The 26118-nt window shown below is 43.4% G+C and overlaps 1 protein-coding gene across 2 annotated transcripts in view; it reads left to right on the top strand.

Moving 5' to 3' along the window:
• Positions 1-26118, top strand: part of ANKH (ANKH inorganic pyrophosphate transport regulator) — a 152046-nt gene that overhangs the window by 64148 nt on the left and 61780 nt on the right. For both annotated transcript variants that reach the window (XM_036849288.1, XM_036849287.1), the window contains exons 2-4: positions 13613-13829; positions 22552-22670; positions 25960-26043. In XM_036849288.1, the coding sequence (XP_036705183.1) occupies positions 13613-13829; positions 22552-22670; positions 25960-26043 (420 nt within the window). The remainder of the gene's footprint in view (positions 1-13612; positions 13830-22551; positions 22671-25959; positions 26044-26118) is intronic.

Below are 26118 nucleotides of genomic sequence, written 5' to 3'. Positions count from 1 at the left end.
CTGACCAGGCCACGCTCTGCCACCAACGGCAGCGTCACTCAAAGCCAGGAGCCTGCCCTTGACTCCTTTCAAAGGGAAAGACCTCAAGGAAGTTTTAACCCAGCCTAACCTACCTTTCTTATAAGGGCTTTCCAATTCCCCAAACTCCATTGCCATCAGGTAAAAGTAACAATTTCCTTTAGTAATAATTATCTCTAATAATAACCGTCTGGATGGGTAAGGACATTTCTGTGTCAGGACATGCACGCCCCTCCCCCCTGCCTTGTTGACAGTGGGGGGATGTTTATCCCAACGCCACCCCTCCACCCACCGTCTTCAGTCTAGTGTTGAAGGAGGGAAGAGCACCAGCCTAACGGTCTCCCAGACTTCTGGTTTGGGCTACACCATATATTAACCAAAAACCTTGGGCAAGTCACGGAATCTCTTTGAACCTCGTTTCCTTTTTTACAAAACGGGAATTTTCAGTACCTACCCTGTTGTTGTAGCATTGTTAGATACAGCCAATAAGATAGCGTGTGAAGGTACATTCAAGGCTCTGCCGTACTGCATATGTAAGAGGTTGGTATCCTTCATGTGATCCATAAATCAAATTTCTTGAATGAATTATTTACGCCCTCAACAAATATGCTTCTGTGGCTGCAGCATCCTTTGGGGCTCCAGGGGCCAAGTGGACAGGGGCGCAGATGTCTCCTTTCACTGGGCCACCTGCACCCCCTCGTTCGTGTAGGCCAGAGGGCTGGAGCAAGACAGCGCTTCAGGCTACCCTGATTTTCAGAGATCCAAAATCTGAATTACAGTAAATCTGGATTTACAGAATGAAGTTCAGCATGTGTGTTTACTGGCTCATTATTATATACATGAAATAGTAGGTGACAAAAATGTATTCATTCTCTCTTCACTCTAGAAATTTTCAAAGCACTTCAGTGCTTTGAAGTGATCATATCACTTTTCTTGGTGAAAAATATTTGGCACAAAGCATGATTATAGTCGTAAAGACAAAGTAAGTTCAGGATATATAATTCTTTTTTCTTTTTAAAGTTCATTTCACTTGTTTCTTTTTTTTTTTTTTTTAATACATCCACCATCTTGTCTCATGTTAGTTCTTTTTTTTTAACTTTGGGTTTATTTATTTATTTATTTATTTATGGCTGTGTTGGGTCTTCGTTTCTGTGCGAGGGCTTTCTCTAGTTGCGGCAAGCGGGGACCACTCTTCATCGCGGTGCGCAGGCCTCTCACTATCGCGGCCTCTCTTGTTGCGGAGCACAGGCTCCAGACGCGCAGGCTCAGTAGTTGTGGCTCACGGGCCTAGTTGCTCCGCGGCATGTGGGATCCTCCCAGACCAGGGCTCGAACCCGTGTGCCCCGCATTGGCAGGCAGATTCTCAACCACTGCGCCACCAGAGAAGCCCAGGATATATAATTCTTAAATCCTTCATACTACTATTGACACCATTGGACTTTCCCGATTTGCTTGTGCTACAGTGACATTCTTTGTCCTTTCTTGTTTTGTGTTCTAAACAGTTTATTCAGTGAGATGATTTTACTTTACCTAGAATCTCTTAAGTCGGATCAGTAATTTAGACCAGTAATAGCAATGGGGTCATGGGGAGGTCATGACAAACCTACTTGCACACAGCACAGCAACCACTGAGGACAGCTTTGTCACATTAAATATGGTCCATTTGAATTTTGTCGGGGTTCCTCTCTCAGCATGTGTACGTGTCTGTGCATGTGTGCGCATGTGTGTGCAACACTGGTTTGGAACATCCATGGGCTGGATGGACTAACCTGTTTAATGACTAATTTTGACTCTCACTAGCCTCCTAAAAACAATCAGATCAAAAGGCCCAGGCCCTTAGAAATCTTTCACAAAACTTGACATGTGCCCGGTTATATAAATACCAGCAGTGAGTCATAGCTGAACCCCAAGCAGAAATAAATGAATCCCACAGTTGAGAAGCAAGTAAAAATTTTGCACAAGTTAAAGATACTGGGATGGTGCATCATCCCATGTAGAAAAGAAGCTCATAAACATTCTTGTCCACGTCTCCAGAAGGCCACCGTGGAGAGCCTCTTAGCATTTCTACCACCCTAGTGATGGGGAACTGGTGCATGAGCTTGGGAAGACAGCCCACGTGGTGCTGTGTTCCCAGGTTTCGTCTGTACCCTTTGCCATGCTGTGTGGTGCTGATGCCAGAGCATTAGTGACCTGATTTCCTTTATCCTCATTTTCTTGGCACAGCTCAGGTATTTGATGACTTCAGCCTCACTCCGTTCATTCTCCACATTTACGCTTGTAGTGCTTGCTACACAGTATAGTTTAAAAAATAATCTTTGCTTCAGGGTCTTTGGAATTTTCCATAAAAATCCATCTTTATCCAAAAGTTCTCTTTGTTCTGCTCAGCTAATCCTCTCTGTTTAAAGTAAGCATTTGGCCCCAACTGCGATATCTAATTCAAAGTGGAAAGAGGGCTTGGTTCAGGATAATAGAGTGATGGTTAGGATCTCAAGCCCAGAGGTCAAGATGTTCTGGATTCTTCTCCCAGCTCTGTGTCGCCCTGGACAAGTGGCTTAGCCTATCCGTGTACCAGTGTTCTCACCAGTAAGCTGGGAAATAATAGTACATCCCTCACAGAGTGGTCGGGAGATGTAAAGATCTCAGAACAGTGTCTGTCAGAGAAAAAGCACTCCGGAAATGTTAGCCGGGATAGTTTCATCGTCATTATTATGGTGGTCATTGGGTTTCATAAGCTCCAAATGCAAATAGGCATTCGCTTCTTCTTCTCTTAGAATAAATGCATTTGTAAATGTCAATAGAAGTTCATAGATGACATTTCAGAATGTTGCAGTTGAGTCAGAAAAAGGAACAGAGCCTCGGAGCTGCTTGCTCAGAGATCTACAGCCAAATTTAAGGTGCTAGAGAAATCAAGAAAAAGAATCTACTCCTAATCATGGAGAGAGTATGTACGTAAGCAGGGTGCGTAAGTATGTAGGCAGAGAGAAAGCACAGAAAGTTAGTAAAAAGACTCCCCCGATCCCAGAGTCAATCTATTCCAGACTGTTGTTTATGGAGTTGTTGTGTGAGCTGTTTAGTTTTGTTTTGTTAATAAAGAAGCATTTTAAACTCGGTTCTACAGTGGAATAGACATAGTCTTAAGATACTAACCAAGAGGTAGCATCATTCGGGGACCATATAACCTTATAAGTATTAAAAAATTAGTTGGAAATGGAAATTTTCACAACAGTAAAGATGTGAGATCAAGGTGAGAAATAAGTAAGGAATCTTAAATGACATGGGAATCTTTGGTTTTTTTAAAGTACACTGGAATTTTCATAGTAATATTTCTTCCTTGTCAAGCCTCCTACCGTCTTGAATTACAGTTAAATTTAGGTATATAAGCTTCATGTTTAAATCAAAGGTCAAGAGGATCTGAGGAGTGTCCTATGACACTAAAATATATCCTTGAACGAACTAACACATTTCTAGATTAATACATCAGGCGTAAAATGCTTTTTGTTTTCCCTGAAGTATGAAAGAAACCGACAGGAGAAAACTGAGTTAGCCAAATGTGGTACCTGTTTGGTTGTTTGTTCTGTGTAGAAACTCCTGTCGAGGTGTGAGAAGCGACAGAGAAAACCAGTGGTATATTTTGGACTTGCCTTGTGTTGTCTCTGAGTTTCCAGGAAGCACTAAATATGGATAGCACTGCACAGCGCAATGACTCTGACGACCAAAGAGACCAGGCTTCATTTTACTGCCACTCCCTGTAAACCACAACCTCATGTGTGGGTGTCAAGTTCTTGGCCAGAGCTCCAGCTAGACAGAGCGAGGTGTCTCCTTTAGAGGGGTACAGATCCTTGAGAAAATAAAACATGGCTAGAAAACTACCGGGAAGACAAATGATCTAATTTAACCCAAACCACTTTTTAAAATACAGACGAACAGAACAATAACAGTGGGAAATTATAGGAACCCAGACTCTTTGAGGGGATTGAAATCCAAAGGTTACTGATTATCTATGTCATTGGAAGATGCTGTTCCCACAGGTAGCTTTGCCTCCACGTGTACTTCTGAATTTTCCACCCTTCCACAAATGCAAATTTTCTGAGGACCTTGGGTTTGAGAAAGATTTTTAAACTGTATTCTTTTGCCACAGTAATGGTTGAGTTTGCTTCATGTCATAGAAGGTGTAACGGGAGCGTTGAAGCTGTAGACAGAGGAGTGGTCTTTTATCAAAGACAGAAGATTACCCAGCCCTGTGTCCCACTGGTTTTTCTAATCCAGGATGAGGCAAGTGAAGGAAGTATTCATCTTACTAAGAGTAAAATAAGGGGACTTTCAGCCTTTCATATAATAATCTCACTGCTATTTTAGGGAACAATACCAGTTTCCAACTCAACACCTTTTTCTGACAGCAATATGGTTTTTTTAATTGAAGTATAGTTGATTTACAATGCTGTGTTAATTTCTGCTGTACAGCAAAATGAATCAGTTATACACATATGTACATTCTTTTTTATTTTCTTTTCCATTATGGTTTATCTCAGGATATTGAATATAGTTCCCTGTGCTACACAGTAGGACCTTGTTGCTTATCCATTCTGTGTGTAATAGTTTGCATCTGTTAATCCCAAACTCAGTCCATCCCTCCCCCATGCCCCCTCCCCCTTGGCAACCACAAGTCTGTTCTCTACGTCTGTGAGTCTGTTTCTGTTTCGTAGATATGTTCATTTGTGTCCACTCAGCACCTTTTTGTGGAAGAATTTGAAGAGCCATTTCTATATGAGCAGTGTGATCATTTTTTTACCGTATGGCCATGAATGTCAGTTACAGGATCCGAGTCCAACCGCCCTGGGCACTTCCTGAACTGTGTGACCGTCTCTCTCCAAGCCTTGTTGCCCTTACAGGCACCCATCCTTTCACATTTGGGGACTATCACCCTGGTTACCTGTCAGGGCACACTTAGCTCTTAGCAGGGTTCTCTCGGCTTCTCCGAGAAGGTTCTCCTTTGAATCTAAACTTCTGATTTTCTTTTCACGGCAGCTGACTTCTGTTATAGGATTTGACTTCATCGGGGAACAGCTTGTCCTATATGCCAGTTGACATCCAAAGGACATGAAAAAAAAAAGTCGGAAAAAAATCTTTGCTTAAGCTTTATACTTAAGAGGCTAATCATGCGTCCGCCTGTTGCATCCTGTCTATGTCTGTGTGTCTGCAGTTAAGGAATCACCTTTACCCAGTTCTTACTGGGTGCCCATGTGATATAGTAGAAATAGCAGTGGATATCCCTGTCTATCTCATGAGAAAATATCAGAGGTACAGGAAGGTGTATAGTGCTACTGCCATCTCTTTGCATATTTTAAATATGTAGATTCTACCAAAAATGGGTTTATTTACCCAGAAAAACCAAACCTGCAGCTGGAAGATTTTTATGAAGGACCAGATATATCAGCTGGATGTTAGTTAACACATTTCTTCATTCACATATTGAATTTTAATTATGTGTCAGGCATTGTGCTGAGTAGATGTAGGAAATCCAGTGACAAATAAGCCCAAACCCTGCCTCAAAGTAATCTGGCAAGAAGGGCAGTCTGGTAACCAGGCAACCACGGTACAGCCCAATGAGTGCAGTATTGGGACCCGGGGTATAGGGTGCCAGGGAGCACAGAGGAGACTAGGCCTAGGGGATGGCTTCGCAGAAATGTGATTCCTGGGAACTGAACTGATTGTGAGTTTACCAGGTGAGTGGGAGTGGGGACAGGGGTAGAGGCAATTCTATGTGGAGAAAAGAGCTTGAGCAGAGACCTTTAGCCGAAAGGGAGCATGGCGTATCTAGAAAACTACAAACAGTTTAAGCCTCGTAAAACATAGTGCAAGGACAAGCGTAGAGACCAGACAGACAAGCAAGGTCAGATCGTGAGTGGCCTTTGTGAGTGGTCACTCATTGAACAAATACTTATTGGATGCCGTCTACCCATGTGCCGGACACTGTCACAGACACTTAGAGCAACATCTGTGGGGCCCACGGTCTGTGAACAGGATGCAGCCCTGAAGCACCTCGGATACCCTTGTAGGAATTTGGGTTTTTGTGATCTGACCATAGTGTGGAGGGAAGGAGGGCTTGGAGACAAGAAGACCACGAATGACCTGACCCAAGGCATGGTGGTGGGGCTGGAGAGAACTGGACAGATTAAGAGTGACTAGGTGGACTTCCCTGGTGGCGCAGTGGTTAAGAATCCGCCTGTCAATGCAGGAGACACAGGTTCGAGCCCTGGTCCGGGAAGAGCCCACATGCCACAGAGCAACTAAGCCCATGCGCCACAACTACTGAGCCTGCGCTCTAGACCCCGCGGGCCACAACTACTGAGCCCACGTGCCACAACTACTGAAGCCTGCGTGCCTAGAGCCCATGCTCCACAACAAGAGAAGCCACCACGAGAAGCCCGTCCACCTCAAAGAAGAGTAGCCCCTGCTCACTGCAACTAGAGAAAACCCGCACGCAGCAACAAAGACCCAACACAGCCAAAAATAAATAAATAAATAAATAAAATTTATTTTAAGAAAACAAAAAACAGTGGCTAGGGAAAGAGTATGTTTGGGACCAGGACATCTGTGCGTACGAGGCCTGAGAGGGATCCAGGGAGATCCTCAGGCTTCTGGGTGGGATGCATTCATTCAGAGGGAGCCCAAGAGGAAGGCTGGGTCTGTGGGAACCCAGGTAGTCTAGTAGATGGTGAACCCAGTTTTGGAAATGTGCAGTGTGAGGTGCCACAGGGGCACTCAGATGGAGACGGGTGGGTCTGGAGCTTAAGAGAAGCCTGAGAAATCTGGAGAGATGGATCAGAGACTCCTGAGCAGACAGGCAGTAATTGAAGCTGTGGGAGGGGGAGGGATTGCTGAGCCAGAGTGGAGAGGGATGGGAGGCGAGGGCCCCAGGCAGAACCCTGGGAACACCGAGATTTGAGACAAAGAAAGAGGAGGCATCACGGAGAAAGAGCTGGAGCAGAAGAGCCTGGAGGAGAGCCTAGAAACTTCAGCATCACTGAAGCCAAGGAGGAGACAGCGTTTCACAGAGGGAGCGGCCAACAGGGTAGATCCGCCCAGGGGTCAGAAAGACGACGACAGCAAGTGCCCGATTGGTTTAGCAGGAAGAGCATGGGTGAGGGCCGCGGACGGAGAAGCCAGAACCCAGTGGGTGCACTCAACACAGCATTATGTGCCGACTCACTGTCACGTGACCAGAGCGTGCTAGAGCTGTAGTTCTGGGGCTACAGACGGGGTTCCTGCATGTTGGGAGCTGCTATTCCAACAGGCTGAGGAGTAAATGGGAAGAACAAAAGTGGGAATAAGGAGCACAGGTAACACTTTATAGAAGTTATCTGTGAAAGGGAGGTGAGAAAGAGGGCGGTACCAAGAGGAAGAGAGGAGGCAAGAGAAGGTTTATTTTTCACATGGAAGAGACTTAAGCATGTGAGAATGAGGATGGGAAAGAGTCCGTCAAGTAGCTAAGATCAGACAAGCGGGAGAGGAAGACGGCGGCTCCTGCCAAGGTCAGAGAGGCAGAAATGCAGAGACCCAGGGGGATAGCCCTAGACTCACCCTGGTCAGACTGGCCTTTCCATCATAGCAAGAGAGAGGAGGTGAAGAAGGGTTTGGGGCAGATGTGTTTTGTTGAGGATCGTTTTAGGGAGAGAAGCAACAAGAAATTTAGTTTCTACCTGATGGATTCCATCTTGCAGATGAAGTAAGAGGTGAGTTTATCTGTTGAGAAAGAGGGAACGAGGCAGCCCAGGAATACAGAGAGCAGGGGTGGGAAAGATGGACAGATAACTGAGCAGTGAACAGCCCGGTTGAGGATGGAGACAATGAGTGTGTAGTGGCAGCACCCTGTGTTGTACATTTGATTCCAGCCGCTCCCAAAGCCCAAGTAGAAGTCTGCAAATCTAGATAAGAGTGGAATAGGTAAATAATGAGATGAATCCAAGGTCAGAGATTTGCGGACAGTGAGTTGTGGGTACTGACAAGGGTGAGGTTAAGGTGACGACTATGAAATGTAGGGTAGAGTAAGGAAGGACAGGCAGGAGGAAGGAGAAGATGGGGGAGTCAAGAGGGTGACAAGTTTAATGAAGTTTAGAGTAACTAGAGGGGGAGGAACAGAGATAGCCTCACAGATCTCCCGGACAGGAGATCAGCTGTGCCGCCTGGACACCAGACCTACTCTCAGGGACAGGGTATCACCTCCTGGACCCGCTCCCGGGGGCCGGGGGAGGGGAGGAGGTACAACACTCCACCCAGCGCCCAGCTGTTAAGGAACACTCGCTGTTAACACTGGCGTGAAATGATTGGCAGGCCTGGGGTGGGGTGGTGACTCTTGGTTTAAAGATGCTCAGTCGGCAGTTAGAGATGTTTCTGGTCTCTAGAGCCCAAGTTTAAAATGTCAGGATCCCTTTTAGGGTTTAAAGATCTAAGGCAGTTCATACCAGGGAGATCACATGGGATTTGTTAGCCATTTCCCTGGAGGCTGTGGTTTTTTGGGTTTTGGGTTTTGTTTTGTTTCACTTTTTAATATCCTGTAGTTTTGCTGACTTTCTGGGGGAAAAAATTAGGCATTAGAACACCATGAACCTGGCAGACACTGGGATTTACTAAGGCAGGTAGGACCCAAGAAAAGCCTTCTGGAGCCAGATAAGTTTTGAAGTCAGACATTACATATTGACGACTACCCACAGCACAGAGAATGCTGATGTGAAGTGTGAGGAGGCCCCCGTGCCATGCCATCTGGGACCAGAACCAGGCTGGGGTTGAAGGTCAGCTTCATATTTACAGTAGTTGGAGTCTCGGTAGATGTGGCCCTAATTTAAAGTGTCTTTACTCTGGAAAGCCCATGAATGTTTAGACACTTGCCTCTGAACAGCCGGTGAACCTCTGTTCTTACAACAATCTTGGGACAGAATTGTGACTCCAGGCCTAATTCATTCCAAAGACATCTCAGACACTTTCTTAGCTGAATTTCAAGGCCACAGCTCTTCCTCTTTCCCAGCCACAGTGGCTGTTCTTCCTGGTCTTGGCTAGAGATGCGGCAGGGCTCGTGAGTGACGTGGCCAGAACAGTAGTAGCTAACTGATGGATGCTGAACTACAACATCCTTATAACCCCCAGGTAACATGGAAGGCTCGCCACATACTAAATGTTTAAATTTATTTCTAGAGTGCTACAGGGCTGAATCTCAGACTCCCTTCTATCTATACCCTGTCTAGATAATCTCATTTAGTCTCCTGCCTTTAAATGCTGTCTGTATGCTGACGACCTTCAAATGTCCATAGCCGAGATGTCCCCTGGACAGCAGGCTCACGTAGTCAACTATCTTACCTGACTTCTGTGTTTGGAATGCTATGGGTGTCTCACACCCAATAGGGGACTCCCCCGTGGAGGTCTTGCCTTTTCCTCCCAAACCTTCCCTCCCCCAGTCCCTTCATCTCAGTAAGTAGCAACACCATTTGACCAATGACTCAAGCCAAAAAAGTCAACAGTCAGCTTTGATTTCTCCCTTTTCCTCACACCCACCACATAGTCCGTCACCAGGTCCATTTATTTTACCTCCAAAAAGCTCTCAAGTCAATCTACTTCTCTCCGTCTTCCCTACGCCCCCTAGTCGAAGCCATCGCCTTCTCTGACCTGGATTGCCACAGAACTCCTGGCTTCCTGCTCGCGTGTCCCTCTCCAGGCCACGTCCATCCCTGCAGCCAACAGGAGCCTCTGTCCCACCTCTGCTTGGACCATCTGATGGCTTCCCACTGCTCTTAGAACAAAGCACCGTGTTCTTCGCTGTGACCTGGAATTACCTCAGCATTGTCTACTCTTCCAAGTTCACCTCTTCCCCTCTACTCTCACTGGCTGCCTTTCTGTTCCTTAAGAACACTAAGCCCTCCTGAAGGCCTGTGCCTTCCTCCAGCTCTTTATACAGCTGTTCATTCTTCATCTCTCAGCTCAAATATCACCTCTTTGAAGGGGTTTCCTTGTCTAGTTCATCTGAATAAGCTCCTCCAAGGAAACCCCAGCTCATTAATTTCATTTCTTCAGTACCCATCACAGGAAATGTTTATCCTGTTCGTGTATATTTCACTTCACTCTTTCATCCTTATCGTTCACCTATCATGTGATCCCCTATCATGTTTAGGTCTGGGGATGTGGTGTGAACCAGACAAAGTTCTCTTTGTGCCCTGGAGCTTACATTCAAATGGAGAAGATAGACAGGAAGACAAATAATAAGTAAATAGACAATATAATGTCAGGTAATGAACATACTATGAAGAAAAACAGGGTAAGCAAATTGAGACAGACAGGTAAAGCAAACAATAGGTGATGGAAGGAAGTATAAGAGCTAATGGCTGATAAGAAAACATCACAAATAAGTGGGCAATGGGTGTTTTATTCAAACTGGTGTTGAAGAAGTAAACTATTACGAGAAAATTAATTTTAAGCCATACCTCACAGCATAAGTTCCAGGAGGAGTAAAAAGCTAAATGCGCAAATGAAACTATAAACTAGACAAAATTACCTTAGCTAAAGATGGGTAAGAATGACAGAGTCCAAAAGTATGGAAAGACGCTCCATGAAATGAAGAATCAACTACATAATTACTTAATATTTCTGGTATCAAAAGAAAATCATAAAATTAGGAAGTGAACAAATTGGGGGAAGTACTGAAAATGGAAATAATAAAAAGGCCAATAATATTAATATAGCATACCTCCTCAATTCTAAAGCTCTTTTTTCTTGCATTTTAATGCTTCTTGAAATCAGGATATGTTTTCCCATCACGATGTACATTTAATCTGGCCAATAAAAATGTTAAGTCAATAGTAAATCTTACAAGTAATAACATCTTCATCTTACAATCAAAATGTGATTTTCTTAAAGTGCATACAAATTAGTATCAACATTGAAATTCCTGGCAGAAAATACCTAATTCAGAAAATACCTAATTCATTCATTAGAAAATACCTAATTCATTCATTCATCCAACAAGTATTTGAGTGTTTTATAAGGTAGCAAGGTGGTAGGTGTACAGCGGTAAACAATATAGACATAAATCCTTGCTTTCAAGTGCCTTTTCTAGGCCAGTCATGTGTGGTGCCCTGTACACTACTTATAGACAATCTAAGATCCATTATTTCAGCAAGAATAAGTACCATGGCCAAGGCCACTCAGTACTTAAGTGGTAGAAGCGGATCCAGTCAAGTCTGCCGGGCTCTAAACCCTGTGCTCTTTCCTCAAATTACCATAATTGCTGAGCTCAGTGGAGTTTTCACACCCAGTCCTGCTGACAGAGCCGTTCTTCCCTGTGCCCTTCTTTCTTCTCTCGTGCCGCTGGGTTTAGGACTCCATCATGGAACAGCTGGTGGAAATAGAAAGCATTGCCGTTGATGCCCCAGCCAGAGCTAATGTCTTTTTAGCAAAGAATAAAATTTTGCCAACAAGACATATAAAAAGACTAATCCTACATTATTTAGGGGCCCTCCTATATAGTTTTAAAACTTGTGCTAATATACAATTTTATCATTTAAGTTCTAACACGTATTTTAGCAATAAAACGTAAACAGTTTTCAGTCATAGATTGGGGAAGGATGAGAAGGAAAAAGAACAAACCATACACTGTTCTCTGTGTCTGAGAGAAACGTAATTAGAAGTTGTATTGAGCTGGGGATTCTGGAAGCAGAACCTGCGTTGGGAAATTCTTGTGCAAGTGATTTACTGAGTGTGCGCTGTCCGGAGAAGGGGAGAGGGAAGCAGTAGGCAGTGGGGAAAAGTTAAACAAGGACGTGGTCTCTGCTGGAGACTAACTTCTACCTGATCCCACGGGGAGCTCTGGAGCATGAGTTGTACCAGAGTGATCAGTCCCACAGTGAGGCAGGGGAGGTGACCTTTTATACCCCTGTGTCAGCTAGCTTGGCTTCACAAAAAAGAATGAAATAATGCCATTTGCAGCAACATGGGTGGACCTAGAGATGATCATACCAAGTGAAGTAAGACAGAGAAAGACAAATACCGTATGATATCACTTCTATATGGAATCTAAAAAAATAACACAAATGAACTTACTTACAAAACAGAAACAGACTTAGAAAACAAACATGGTTACCAAAGGGGAAAGGCAGGGGAAGAGAGGTTACTAAGGCATTTGGGATTAGCAGATACACACCACTATATATAAAATAGATAACCAACAAGGTTCTACTGTATAGCACAGGGAACTATATTCAATACCTTGTAATAACCTATAGTGAAAAAGAATCTGAAAAAGTAGATATATATACACACATATGTACAACTGAATCACTTTGCTGTACACCAGAAACTAACACAACGCTGTAAATCACCTATACTTCAATAAAAATAAATTAACTAATTAAAAATATATTACTATACAGAAAGCTGACTCTCCCACCCAGCCAGTTGCCTGTGCCTAAAGACAGAGGCGAAGTTCTGGGGACATTTTTAAAATAAAGTTCTTCTTCCTGGACATCCATTCCCACTACCTCCAGTCTACTTTATTGTCTACCAGGTGGGAAAGTTAGTTTGGAAATGCCATCCTGACAAGGCCACCAGCACCTCAGAGGGTCCCTCATGGAGAATGGTTAAAACAGAATATTCTATGACCACATCTTCTCCAGCAAGAATTATTCAAAAACGGTGTATTTGGTTTAAAGATTTTCTTTTCCTGTTTGTCTGCACAGAGATCAGGAATCTATTTCAAGTTAAGATACAGTAAGAATCAGGTGAATAGCATCCATTGATTGTATAATAATTTCCTTCAATACCTATTTTCATAGCATAGAACTCACTTTATGCTGTGAAGGATACATACATAACAGATACCTAGTATTTCACACACACACACACGCATACACACACACACAAACACACACACCCCTTCCTTAAAGGAAAAGAGAAACCATCACCTACTCCATATAAAGTGGCTGACCCATTTCCAGAATGCCTGTTGCTATTATGTAGGTTCAGCCTACAAATAAAATTTAACACTTTAACCTTTTAACCAGAACTTCTCAGAATTATTTTCTGATATTAACATAAAATGCTTGTTGGGTTTTTTTCTATTACTTTCACCCCAGCGGACAGCTATCTCCCCCACAAGAAGATATTTCAAAATGAAGCTAATATGGATGAAAATGAAAACTAATAACCTTTATCAAATTGCAGTGAGATTTACCCTATAAGCTGCCTAGAGTGCCTATGGAAACATGACCTGCTGAGTTTTATTGTAGGAGATAAGACGACGTTTCTTATTTATTTATTTTTGGCTGTGTTGGGTCTTCGTTGTGGTGCGCGGGCTTCTCATTACGGTGGCTTCTCGTCGCGGAGCACGGGCTCTAGGTGCGCAGGCTCAGTAGTTGTGGCTCGCGGGCTCTAGAGTGCAGGTTCAGCAGTTGTGGCGCACAGGCTTAGTTGCTCGGCGGCATGTGGGATCTTCCCGGACCAGGGCTTGAACCCGTGTCCCCTGCATTGGCAGGCGGATTCTTAACCACTGCACCACCAGGGAAGCCCCAAGACGCCGTTCCTAACGCTGTTTGTGGGTTTCTTCCCTCCGCAGGCCTTGAACCGGGGCATTGCTGCTGTCAAGGAAGATGCAGTGGAGATGCTGGCCAGCTACGGGCTGGCCTACTCCTTGATGAAGTTCTTCACGGGGCCCATGAGTGACTTCAAGAATGTGGGCCTGGTGTTTGTGAACAGCAAGCGGGACAGGACCAAGGCTGTCCTGTGCATGGTGGTGGCTGGTGCCATAGCTGCTGTCTTCCACACCCTCATAGGTAAGGCTGTTGGCCGTCCTTTAAGAATCTAGCTTTGCTAATTCCTTCTTCCTCTTAATTTATTTTCGTGTATTGATTGTAGTAAGTGATTTCTTCCATAATTATTAAATATCATGACAATTTTAAGGGATGGAAAGAATGGAGTTTGTGCTCCTAGGTCAAGAAAAGAAAATGTCCTTTGTCTGGCAAGCTCTATGTCTCTGGTTCCCAAACCCTGTGTCAGTGAGGGAGGAGTTTCATTAACAGGTGAGCAGATCTAGGATTAGCATTCAGTAAGGTCAAAAAAATGTCAGGTGCTTTTGTTAGAGACAGACATTACTTACTCTTTTCTTTTTTAATTGAAGTATAGTTGATTTATAATGTTGTGTTAGTTTCAGGTGTACAGCACAGTTATTCAGCTATATATATATACGTATATGTATATCATATATATGCAGTATATAGATAGGTTCTTTTTCAGATTCTCTTCCACTATAGTTTATTAGAAGATAATGAATATAGTTCCCTGTGCTATACAGTAGGACCTTGGTGTTTATCTTATCAGATTCAATCTTAAGAATAAAAATAGAATGAGTGTTATTCAGGATTAATTCTTATCAGCAGTGAAAACAAAGGAGATTGTTTTATGTATTAAAATTATCTCATTTTAGGGCCCCATGTTTCTATTTTAGATGAGACTCAGTACTCTGGGCATAACATTCTTTCCATGAAACAACAAGAAAATTTTATCACAGTGACTGGCCTATGGTTTCCCCAAGACCTAGGAAAGCCCCTTCCTTTAGAGCTGGAGTTCTACTTCTGCTGCCTTCTTGGTGGTGATAAAAAACCCTAAGGGCATGATCTCAGAACCTCTTGGCTTCAAAACAGCTTAGCTTACCTGGCATAAAAATTGAATGGCACACCTACTGAACGCGGTTACATAGAGCCTGTGAACAACACTTCACAAACCCATAGTGTGTCTTCAAATTAGCACTGGTTGTATGAGAACCATGAATGTCCGTGGTGAATGAAGAGCCAGGAGATAAACCCAAACCATTTACAGTGTACTCAGGTGTCAACTCATGTTTACTCATCCCAAACCATTTACAGTGTACTCAGGTGTCGACTCATGTTTACTCATATAATTGTGAATCTAAAAGTAAACAGACTGAGGCCTTTGTGGTCTTCCTTTTTAATACAGCATAGGATTTTGTGCTAAGAACAGTGTGGACGAGAGGATGCTTCTCATGGGCCAAATATCCAGGCAAAGTGTTGCTATTGATCATTTCATTTGGGCTCAGAGCTTCAGGGCATGGGGCAGAGAGGAGATGCCTTTCTTTCCCTTAACTTAAACCCTGAATACTAACATATCCACTGAGTTTTAAAGAAAACTTCTGCAGCTAGATTTGATCTGGGCCATTTTCATAGATGGTATACGTACTTGAGAAGATTCCATATGTGAAATGAGTGGGTCTAAATAAATTTTTGCCTAAAGAGGAAGATAAGTTAGTTTCCTTTCAGCTACTTACTTCCAAGTAAACCCAACATTCTCTGTTTTAGTCATGCTCAAATGAGACTTTGGGGCTAACAGCTAATTACTCAATGTCAGTAATTAAGGAAAACTTGAGTGTACTGTGTTATTGACACTGTTGGGAGGGGCATTTGGTCACTGAAATAAAAATCAAAGTCATTTTCCAAGTTAAATGCAAGTTTTTCCATTTTAAAGTGGAATCATAAAATCTTACATTTGAACCAAAATGGTTCTACATCCCAGATATATTTAACAATTGCTTTTATCACTGTTGATAGTTTTACAATTATCACTTTTTTCCTTCCAACAAACAAATGCTTTCTACAGTTACTATGAAAGCACATATCAATTTCTTTCAAACACTTAAAACTCAAATTTTAATGATTTTCCCTCTTCTAGTTTGTTGGCCTCATTTCAATTTTCTGCCTAATGGTTTGATTCTTCTCTTGCCTTCTACTGTCTGCTGCATCAGGCATCTTTGCTCACCTTCCTTTCTCCTTTTTTTCACTCATGCCGTAAGCTTTCCTATGCTCAGATCTTGCCAATTTTTCCCCATAACCTTGACCACAAGCTCCAGGTGGGATGTTGCTCTCTTGCTCTCCACCTTTTCCAACATTATTTTCCTACCATCCATAAACATCCCCCCATTCAGTTCCTGCTTTACAGTGTGTCACCTACACTAGGCACTAAAACCCATTTTCACGTCTTAGTAATGCTAGAAACAGCCACTGACACTTCTACTTTAACAGTCAGCTCTCAGCTGTCTATGCTTGGGACAAGGGAACAGTGACATAGATAAACAAAAAAGCAAATATTCCAAATAATTTGACTTGAGAAGCCGTTGTCTGCTCTCAGGCAGTCTTCCTAATTGTATTTGCTTGGCCTGATACTGAAATGAGTATGTATTCCCCACGTGAACAGCCCCTCAGTAGGGCTCAGAGTAAGTACAAGAAGCCGCATGTTACATGTTCATCAGCTTAGCCCACAGAGTGAGAGAGGAACCAGAGTAATCCAGGCTTAAAACCAAATTTCTCTATATTATTTTGTTTAGGCGAAACTAGTCTAATTGCCTTAGACTTTGCTTTTTAGGTGCTATTTCCCTATCTCCTTAGTAGATTTATTTCTGTTATCTAGACCTTCTAGCTTTTCCATAGCATTTATATAAGGGCATCCAAGAGCATAGAGGAGGAAGAAGTTCTTTCTCTTAGGGGTTGGTTCTGAAAGGCTCGTGGGGTGAGTCGTCTCTTAACTGGCTCTGAAAGTGTTGATTGTATTCCAGCACAACTCTTTCTCATTTTTCCCTGATCTTTGATACAAGATGGAATGGAGAATTTGACCCAGTGCTCTAAATGAATATTTTGCTGTAACCACGTTAAGATTACAAATGGTGACTCTTCTTGTCTATTACATTTCTGTTAATTCTGTCTAACCTCAGGCTCGTGGTTTTAACAAGATCACCGTGTTCTATGCTTTTTCAGTTTAATGGCCAACTCCTTGGTTTCTTTTTGCTTTGTTTCCTAATTTACCTGTTTATTCATTTTATTCTTTACAATGTTAGTTACTTTTCCCAGCAAAATGCCTTCTGTATATTTAATGAATATTTCTCTTTTTTTAGATATACTCAAACACTGATAAAATTCATCCATTTCCCCTTAATGATGTTATTAACATGCATGTTTAACTCTAAGCAGACACACCACTAGTATTAGGAGAGCTGACCTTCCTGCTTTGAATGTGGGGGGCTCTGACTAAACAAGAGTGAAAGAATTGCCCTTTGTTTAACTCACCTTTAAAATAGTCCAATCCCCATGTGTCCTGTCAGTGGTCCAACAAATTACTTATTGAACAAATAGTACGTGCATGTCATTCAGGTCCTACAAATCAAAAGTTGGATACAGAGGTGAGATAAATATCAAAGATGTTCCTCCTCGGGGAGGAAAAGAAGTGGGAGGCACACAGCCACCACGCATTTATGAATCAGGGGAGAAAAAAGCAAGAAAATGAGTTCAGTGTTGAATGTCACAGGTAACAGGGTAGATGCCCAGTGCTAGGGTGCAGGTAACCAGGTAAAGGAGGTGTGCAGCCTGAGACTATAGAAGAGCCCGTTAGGCAACAGGGACAGGAAAATGGGGAGAGAGGAAGAGAGAAAGGGAAGGAGAGCAGGGAAGGGCAAAGTAGAAAGAGGAGCAGCAAGGAGGGCATTAGGCATTGAGCTCTGCGGCTGTAGCTGGGTCCCTTGGAGAGCCTTTGACACCAGTGAGAATTTTTTAGTGACATCTCAGGGCCAGCCATATTGAATAAAGCAGATTGATTCTAGTGTTCATGTATGTTTAATACAGCTTTAACAACAAGGAAGATCTATATATTCTGCTTATTTACTGCTTTATAACCTTATGGTCTCTAAAGAAATTTTTTTAATATTTAGAAAAGTTCAATGTATTTTGTCAGTCTGCATAATCTCCTTGGTTATGAACTAGTGCTGGGGCAAGGTACTCTTAAGATATTTTTTTTAAAGATTGTGTATTCCATGGCACCTCCAGCCATTGGAGAAATCCTGATTCCCAGCATGATCTCTATCTTAGATTTTTTTTTCCCAATCTGGATGAACTTTGACATTTCAAACTTTCAGTATCTACCAATAATCTACCAACTGCTGGAGGATCTTCTCACTTAGAAGGGACTTCAAACCTAAGCGTCACCAGCTTTGAAAAACCAGTTTCAGATGTAGCTCCTTTCCTTCGCTAACCTGGTGTCGTATCTGGGCATCCGCTGACTGTTCACAGTGAGACGTTAGAGGTAGACTCAGGTCAGAGAGGACCAAGAACCCCTTTGTAGGGTCATCTGTTATTGTGTTTGCCCCAGTAAAGGAGAGAACTTTCACTAGGTCCTTTTTATTACATTTGCTGTAAATAATGTTTTTTCTTCTGTTTCATATTCATTGTCTCTGATTTTTTTCTCTTTTTGGACCCAACTGGTAAGCCACGCATTCTCTCATCCTTGAGAGATTTTGCACATGGTTATGGGTTTCCCCAGACATTTGCACATGGCTGGAGTGGGTCCCACTCATCACACAGGCACTTCCCCAGGAATGTATGGTGGAGATGGTGAGGAAGAGATGGCTCCAGAAAATGTACCACCCCAAACCTTATGCAATTAGCCAAATGAGTAGACACTTGGAATTGTGTTGGACTGACAGACTTGAAATCTAGAGATCCACTGGCCGAAAGGTTGGTATCTATTCTATGTGTACCTGGAGCCTGGCTCAAGATACCCAAGTTGCAGGAGCCTTGGTAAACAGAACACAGTGGGTCAATCAGTAGCACTTGTGAGACTTTTAAACATGGAAACTAAGGAATTAGAATTAGAATAAGGGTTCCCAAATCTGCCCCCTGGAAATGCACATATTATTCTTTTACTAAAAATTGGAGGAGGGCTTTTTCTTCAATTCCCATGGGAAAATTATAGGTAATGAGGCTTATTTTGACTAATACTAAATTTCATGGCATTTTGCAACAAGTGCTGGTGACTCTGGATGAACAAGTTTGAGAACCTGCGATTCTGGAAAGTTCCATCGCTCCATCACCCCAGCGTCTCACGGGAAAATAATTCTGAGGTCAGAGGAGCTAGGGATTTGGATGGTCCTTCCTGTTTCTTGTTTGGGCAGCTCAGAGCTGTCTACCTGTAAATAGGTTAAGTCTGTGTCCTCCTGCTGCAGCCAGGCCATGAACTCCATTTACATCTATTCAAAAACCTTGCTTAATTTTTCTTTCTAATGTTCTTCTTTTCATAAGGAATATAAGCTATTTCAGAAGAGTCTTGGTAAGGCAGCTTATAGAAGTTGAAGGTTACTAAATGTCATTAAGGTAGCTAGCCTGGTAATTATAGACTCTATGCAAAATACTTTAAACAAATTACCCCCAGCCTACACCTTCAGCCAGAAACAGCTCTGGGACATGGGAGGGGAGGGTGAGGGGGTACTGGGTGAAAAACAGCCGCTGGGATTTTACATTCCCAGCTCACAGGGTGGAAACAACCTTTGTAGTTATAACCAGACTCTTCTTCTACTACATATGGGAGGAGTAAAAGGAAGGAAAAAAGACGGGAAGAAAGCTTCTTCCCTTGGCCTCCAAAGTTTTTCTCTAGTAGCTAAAGGAGGACAAGAAGTAAAAAGAAGCCAAAGCATCCTTGGGCCCACTGGTCTCAAAGTACCCCCGGCACCTGGGGACCCCGGAGCTGCAGTCTGAACAAACCGAGGGGGTGAGATGGGGGGAACATCCTGGCAGAGTCAGAGGCTTGGTTGGGCTCAGCACCCAGCAGTCCTTCAGACCCTGTTAAACTTTAGATGTCAGCTCTACATTGCTCTGCATAAAGGCACTGTTTTTGATGTTTTAGTTAAAATAGTCTAATAAGTTGGTACGCTTAGGTATAGTCACAGAAGTAGAGAAGCTCATTTATACTGATCCCTATACACTCAGGCCACATGAGCAAACTGCATGCCCTGCTCTCAGCTGTTCAGATTCACACGTCCCTTCTTTTCCTGCCATTACCCCAGAGTCTCACGGGAAAATAATTCTCTCCTTCCTAGAAGCCACCTGTATGAGTTTGCTAGGTCTGTCCTAACAAAGCACCACAGACAGCAGAAGTGTGTGGTCTCACGGTCTGGAGGCTGGAAGGTCGAGGTGGTGGCAGTGAGGTTGGTTCCTTCTGAGGCCGTGACGGAGAATCTGTCCCAGGCCCCTCTCCCGCTTCCAGTGGTTTGCAACGTGTGCTGTCCCTTGGCTTGTGGAAGCATCTCCCCGATCTCTGCCTTCATGTTTTCATGGGCTTCTCCTTGTACGTGTCTATCTCTGTGTCCAAATTCCCCCTTTTTAGAAGGACACCAAGAGCCCACTCTTCTCCAGTGTGACCCCATCTCAGCTGATTATACCTGCCATGACCTGGTTGTCAAATAAGGTCACCTTCTGAGGTCCTGGGGACTAGGACTCAACAAGTGAATTGTGAGAGGACACAGGTCAACCCATACCTTGCCCTCCGGATCTCAGCCTTTTTCTAATCTCAAGGTCCCAGCTTTAGCCGTCCAGTCAAGTCCAGTCAGCTGGCGTTTGTATTGGCGCTAACCTGTACCAGGGAATTTCAGTTCCTGAGCCTTTCAGGGCCAGCCCCGGGCTCGTGCACTTGGCATTGCTCTGCTCGCCCAGCGTGGCTGCCTTTACTATTGCCCGCGGTCTCTGCTGGGAGGGGCAATGGGGTGGGCTGGGTCAGGACCATCTCTGCGCAGGTCTCAGCGCAGTGAACTTGACTGAATGAGAAGGAGTGTACAAATCAACAGCAGCCACAGTTTCCAAATCTTGGCACCCAAAGTGAGCTGTGTGCGTGATCCAGCAACAGCTTTATCCCGGCTCTGTGTTTCACCAGCTAATCTCAGGTCTGAATGCACTTCTCGCCTCGCTGCCAAGGCGGGCTGGAGGGCTTCCTCCTGCTTTCCAGGGTCAGGTCACCCACGTGCCTTCTGATCTAAGCAGGACATCACAGCTGCCTTCCTTGTCCCTGGCCATAACTAATCCCATTTCCCCAGTCTTTTCTCTTTCTGCCAAGCGCCACCCTCCCTCCTGGATTTCTCTCCTTGCTGCCTCAGTGGTTCTGCTGGTCCCGCCACGCTGCACACCTGACACCTGGGCTCACCTGGCAGCTGGCCTCTTGGTTTCCACCTCTGCCCTTCCTGGGAGGACTGGGACCTCCTCTCCTGCATTTGCCTGTCCCACCAGCATTGTATGCTGGATGTCTTAGCCATTCCAGCCCCCTCCCTACCCCTTGAAATCACTTACTTGTATGTACCTCTACCCTCACTGGGATTTCTATTTATATACATTTAAATATCTTTGATATCATCCTGAAGAGCACACTTAATCCAACATCCCCATAATTCAAGACTAATCCCGACAGGGGATGGAGGATTATTTCTTTTTTCCAGTTTATATGGTAATAAGTCGCCCCCCAAACTTTGAAATGCGGGCAGGGATTCTTATTATTTCACAAAGTGAGAGAGACACTAAATTTTATCTCCTTTCTGATTTCAAAGCAGCTTCTGCAGTTGTGAAGTACATGAATATTCATATTTATAAAAGAATGAACACAGCGGGAACACTACTATTAGAGCACTATGAAAACACAGAGATCATTGTTTTCCTATATAGTCTAAACATCGTATCAATGAGGTAGCCAATAGCTTAATATTGTATTTAACCTTTACTAACAATGTCTGCCAGAACGCCTAGCAGACATTAGGAGACCTTTCTCTTTCTTCCTTTCTCTCCCTTTGGCACCAACATATTCATTCAGCCTGTGTTGGTTAAGGCCCATTATGTTCCAGTCACACACTGGTCACAGGTCCTCATGTTGGAGGGACTTGGAAAGCACAGAGATAGCATTTTTCCTGTGGGGAGACTATACCCACAGTTACCACCCTCCTCCCCAAAAAATGATCCAAAAGGAATGACAAACAGTGAAAAGCTAGCTTTAAAATTTTTATTGAAAGGTATGTTATCCCATTTTTATGTTAAAACACCCATGCATAACCCACCACACACACCTGTAAAAGAACTGGGCAATTAGAACCTAGAGTGTCAACTGTGACCCCTTCTGGGTAGAGGGATGAATGAAATTGTAGATGATTTTCTTCTTTTTGCTCATCTGAATTTTCTAATTTTTGTACCAAAACCCAAATATTATATTTAAAATTGTTTTTAAACTTTTGAGGGCTTCCCTGGTGGCACAGTGATTAAGAATCCGCCTGCCAATGCAGGGGACACGGGTTCGAGTCCTGGTCCGGGAAGATCCCACGTGCCGTGGAACAACTAAGCCTGTGTGCCACAACTACTGAGCCTGCGCTCTAGAGCCCACGAGCCACAACTGCTGAGCCCACGAGCCACAACTACTGAGCCTGCATGCCACAACTACTGAAGCCTGCACGCCTAGAGCCCGTGTTCCGCAGGAAGAGAAGCCACCGCAATGAGAGGCCCGCGCACCACAACGAAGAGTAGCCCCCGCTCACCGCATCTAGAGAAAAACCCGCGTGCAGCAACAAAGACCCAACGCAGCCAAAAATAAATAAAATAAGATAAATAAGTTTATTTTAAAAAAAACTTTTGAGATAAAAAGCTTATAAGGATAATGTTTTCTAAATATTGCCATGTTTTGTTTTACCTTTTGCAGCATATAGTGACTTAGGCTACTACATCATCAATAAATTGCACCATGTGGATGAGTCAGTGGGGAACAAAACGAGAAGGGCCTTCCTGTATCTTGCTGCCTTCCCTTTTATGGATGCAATGGTGAGTAGAGAAGATCGTTGGCACTTTTTTAAAAAATTAAGGTAAAAAATACATAACCTAAACTTTACCATTTTAACCATTTTTATGTATACAGTTCAATGGCATGTAGTATATTCACATTGCTGTGACTCTTCAGAACTCTTTTCATCTTGGGATACTGACTCTATTCCCATTAAACACTGACTCCCCATCCTCCCCTCCCCCAGCCCCTGGCAACCCAGAAATGGAAATGGCTCCACTTATTCCCCCCAAAAAATGACCAGCACATCTGAGGCTGTCTTCACTGCCCACCACATTTTTTTCCGATTGTGATAATATACATATAACATAAAACTTCCCATCTTAACCATTTTTAAGTGCCCACTTCAGTGGCATGAGGTGCATTCACATCGTGGCGCTCCCATCACCGCCATCCACCCTCGGCCCTCTCCATCTTCCCAGCTGAGTCTCTTCCCCATTGAACACTAACTCCCACCCCCTTCCCCAGCCCCTGGTACCTACCACTCTACTTCTGTCTCTATGAACTTGACTGTTTTCGGTACCTCATGAGTGGAATCATACAATATTTGTCTTTTTGTGACTGGCTTATTTCACTTAGCAAAATGTCTTCAAGGTTCATGCATGTTGTATGCAGCATGTGTCAGAATGTCCCTCTTTTTTAAGGCTGAATAATATTCCTTGTATGTGTAAGCCACATTTTGTTTACCCTTTCATCCATCAGTGGACACCTGGGTTACTTCCACCTTTTGGCTACTATGAATAATGCCACTATGAACATGGGTATGCAGATATCCCTTTGAGTCCTTGCTTTAGTTCTTTTGGGTATATACCCAGAAGTGGAATTGCTGGATCATATAGTAACTCTATTTTTAATTTTTTGAGGACCCGTCATACTGAGTTCAGCAGCAGCTACACCATTTTACATCCCCACCAGCAGTGCAGAAGGGCTCCAACTGACCACTGACTTTTAACCAGTCCATCTTTTCAGTTTATTTTATGAGAATTATCTATATTTGCCACAAGTTCTGTCAGTAGGCAAGAGAGCTTGTTTGAAAATTTGATTCAAATATAAATTCCTTTCTGATATATTCAGGATCAAGGGATCAGAATAGCTTTCAGATAAACTTACCACTTGTGTGGTATAAGCACCCAAAGCTTTTTAGAATAAGACTCGCTTGAATATACTGATAGGATTTTATTACTTTAATAGCCAGCTTTGCTAGATTAGCTAAGGGTGGCTGACTTCCATAGATTAAATTCTTTGTCCTGATACTGAAGAGTTCTCAGAGAATGCTTTTTTCCTATTCATCTGTGTTACAGATATAAAAGAGACTTAGCCATATGTATATATATATTTATATTTATATTTATGTATTTCCAACAATGTCTAATGTTAGAAAATAAACCTTTTCTTTGGGCTCCATTTTACTCTTGGAAGGAGACTGTAACATATGATAATCTATATAGGTTTTTCTACCACTCCTTACCTCCAGTTCTATATACATTAGACGTGTGAGATGAATGGAGGTATTGAGGTATGGCATTAGCCCCAAATCCTCGGAGGAATGAGGCAATGTAAAAACGTATGTGGTCCATCCTCTCAAGTGTCATCAGAAGTCTTAACGTGCCTGTAGCTGGGTTACAGGGGCAGCCTTCTTGAATCTGACAGCTTCCTACCGGTGGGCAAGGGAGCCTTAGATATTAAACCCTTAGTTTCCACCAAAGGTCCCGATTTTCAGTTGTCATGACATCACTTTAGGTGGAGAATTTGGCCACTGGAACACTTGTCCCTGGATTTTCTTTTATTTTCTTTTTCTTATCACCAGGTGTGTTTTACTCTGGTAGTTGATGCATACCCCCTACTCCCATACCCCCTACCCCCAAAAGAAAAAAGCCAAGGGTTTGGAGTGTGTAGAACCAGATTCCCCACGGGGCCCAGGCTGGACTGAGGTAGCACCACAGTGCTTTCAAAGCAGTGAGAGAACTGAATGGAGTGACCTTTTTCACAACCTAAGAGAGTAAAAGCCCAGCTTCTTCAGCAGAGTCCATGATTCTGCTCTAATGCCTGCCCTCCTATCTGTACTGGGACTGTGTAAACACATAGAAGAATTACAATTATACAGTGAACTCAGGGAACTCAGGACTAAAAGTGACTCACAGACTCTTTAGTGCCCTGTGTTCCACTTCGCTTCTGTGTTTATTTGCCACGGAAGTTTCCAAAGCTCAGTCTAACACCAGAACATCTGTGATGGACACCCTTTTCTTCCATGTTTCATCTCTCAACTCCCCCAAAAGGCCCAGTAGTAAGAGATTGCTAAGAAAAACCAATATAATACATATCATCACCCCAAACACACACACACACACACACACACACACACACACACACACACACACCTTGCAGCATGGCCCTGATGTATTTGTTGGAGAGATAATATTTGCAAATCACAAAGCTTATCATCCAGACAGCTTTTGGTCAACAAAGATAGCCTACAAGCCACAATTTGCAAATGTTATCTACACTTTGCATTTCTTTTCACATTTAGCACCTTTGGCCCTTTGAGCTGAGGAGGAAGTAGATGTAGCAGCAGCTATATAAAGTCTTGACACAGACCTAGGAAATAAATCATACTTGTCTAATTATGTTTAGCTCACGTGAAATGTTATTTCTTTGTCAGTTCAGGTCAGCCTTTACTGGTTAGAAGGATGATGCTTAAGCAGATCCTACTTTGAACTTCAAACCTTCTCCAAACCTGCCATCCCCTGGAACTTTCATTGTCTGTAACCCTTGGAGGACCTTCCTCTTAATTTCCCTCAAAGGCACGAAGCGTCAGATCGGATCCTGCCCAGACTTAAAGAGAAGGAAATAGTAGCCCTGATCAGTCAGTGAGTGCCTGCAGTGACGGTAGTAACTCAGATCCAGTTTAGAGCCCTCATTAGAACATGCTTCACAGATGGAGAATGCGGTGCTTTGTGACTCCCACTGGTCCCCCATTCCTGGTATTCAGCCAGGTTTCCTGCCAGGCGCACAAACCAGTACACTAGTCTGCATAGAATTGGTACCAAATAAACACTGTGCAGTCACTGGTTCCACTTAAAAATCTCATGTGGTCCTAGCCACCAGGCTAAGTTATAGCCATTTTACCAATCAAAGATTTATGAAACCTGTGCTACTAAGGTTGGGGGGCGTGTTTCTGTTCTATTTCAGGAATGCCCAGGGACTCATAACAACCAGAAATAACCTAATCCCGAAGGTGTATCTCATACCCTATTCTCTCCTTCCTGGCAGGCATGGACCCATGCTGGCATTCTCTTAAAACACAAATACAGTTTCCTGGTCGGATGTGCCTCAATCTCAGACGTCATAGCTCAGGTAAATGTGGTCCGTGTGTCCATCAAAGCTGCTCAGAGCCCCTTTCAGGTGATGGACAGAACCAGCTGATGCCTC

The sequence above is a fragment of the Balaenoptera musculus genome, chromosome 3, assembly GCF_009873245.2.
Source record: "Balaenoptera musculus isolate JJ_BM4_2016_0621 chromosome 3, mBalMus1.pri.v3, whole genome shotgun sequence".
Lineage (NCBI taxonomy): Eukaryota > Metazoa > Chordata > Mammalia > Artiodactyla > Balaenopteridae > Balaenoptera > Balaenoptera musculus.
The sequence above is the reverse complement of the archived record's forward strand: the minus strand, read 5'-3'. Positions and strand labels throughout refer to the sequence as shown.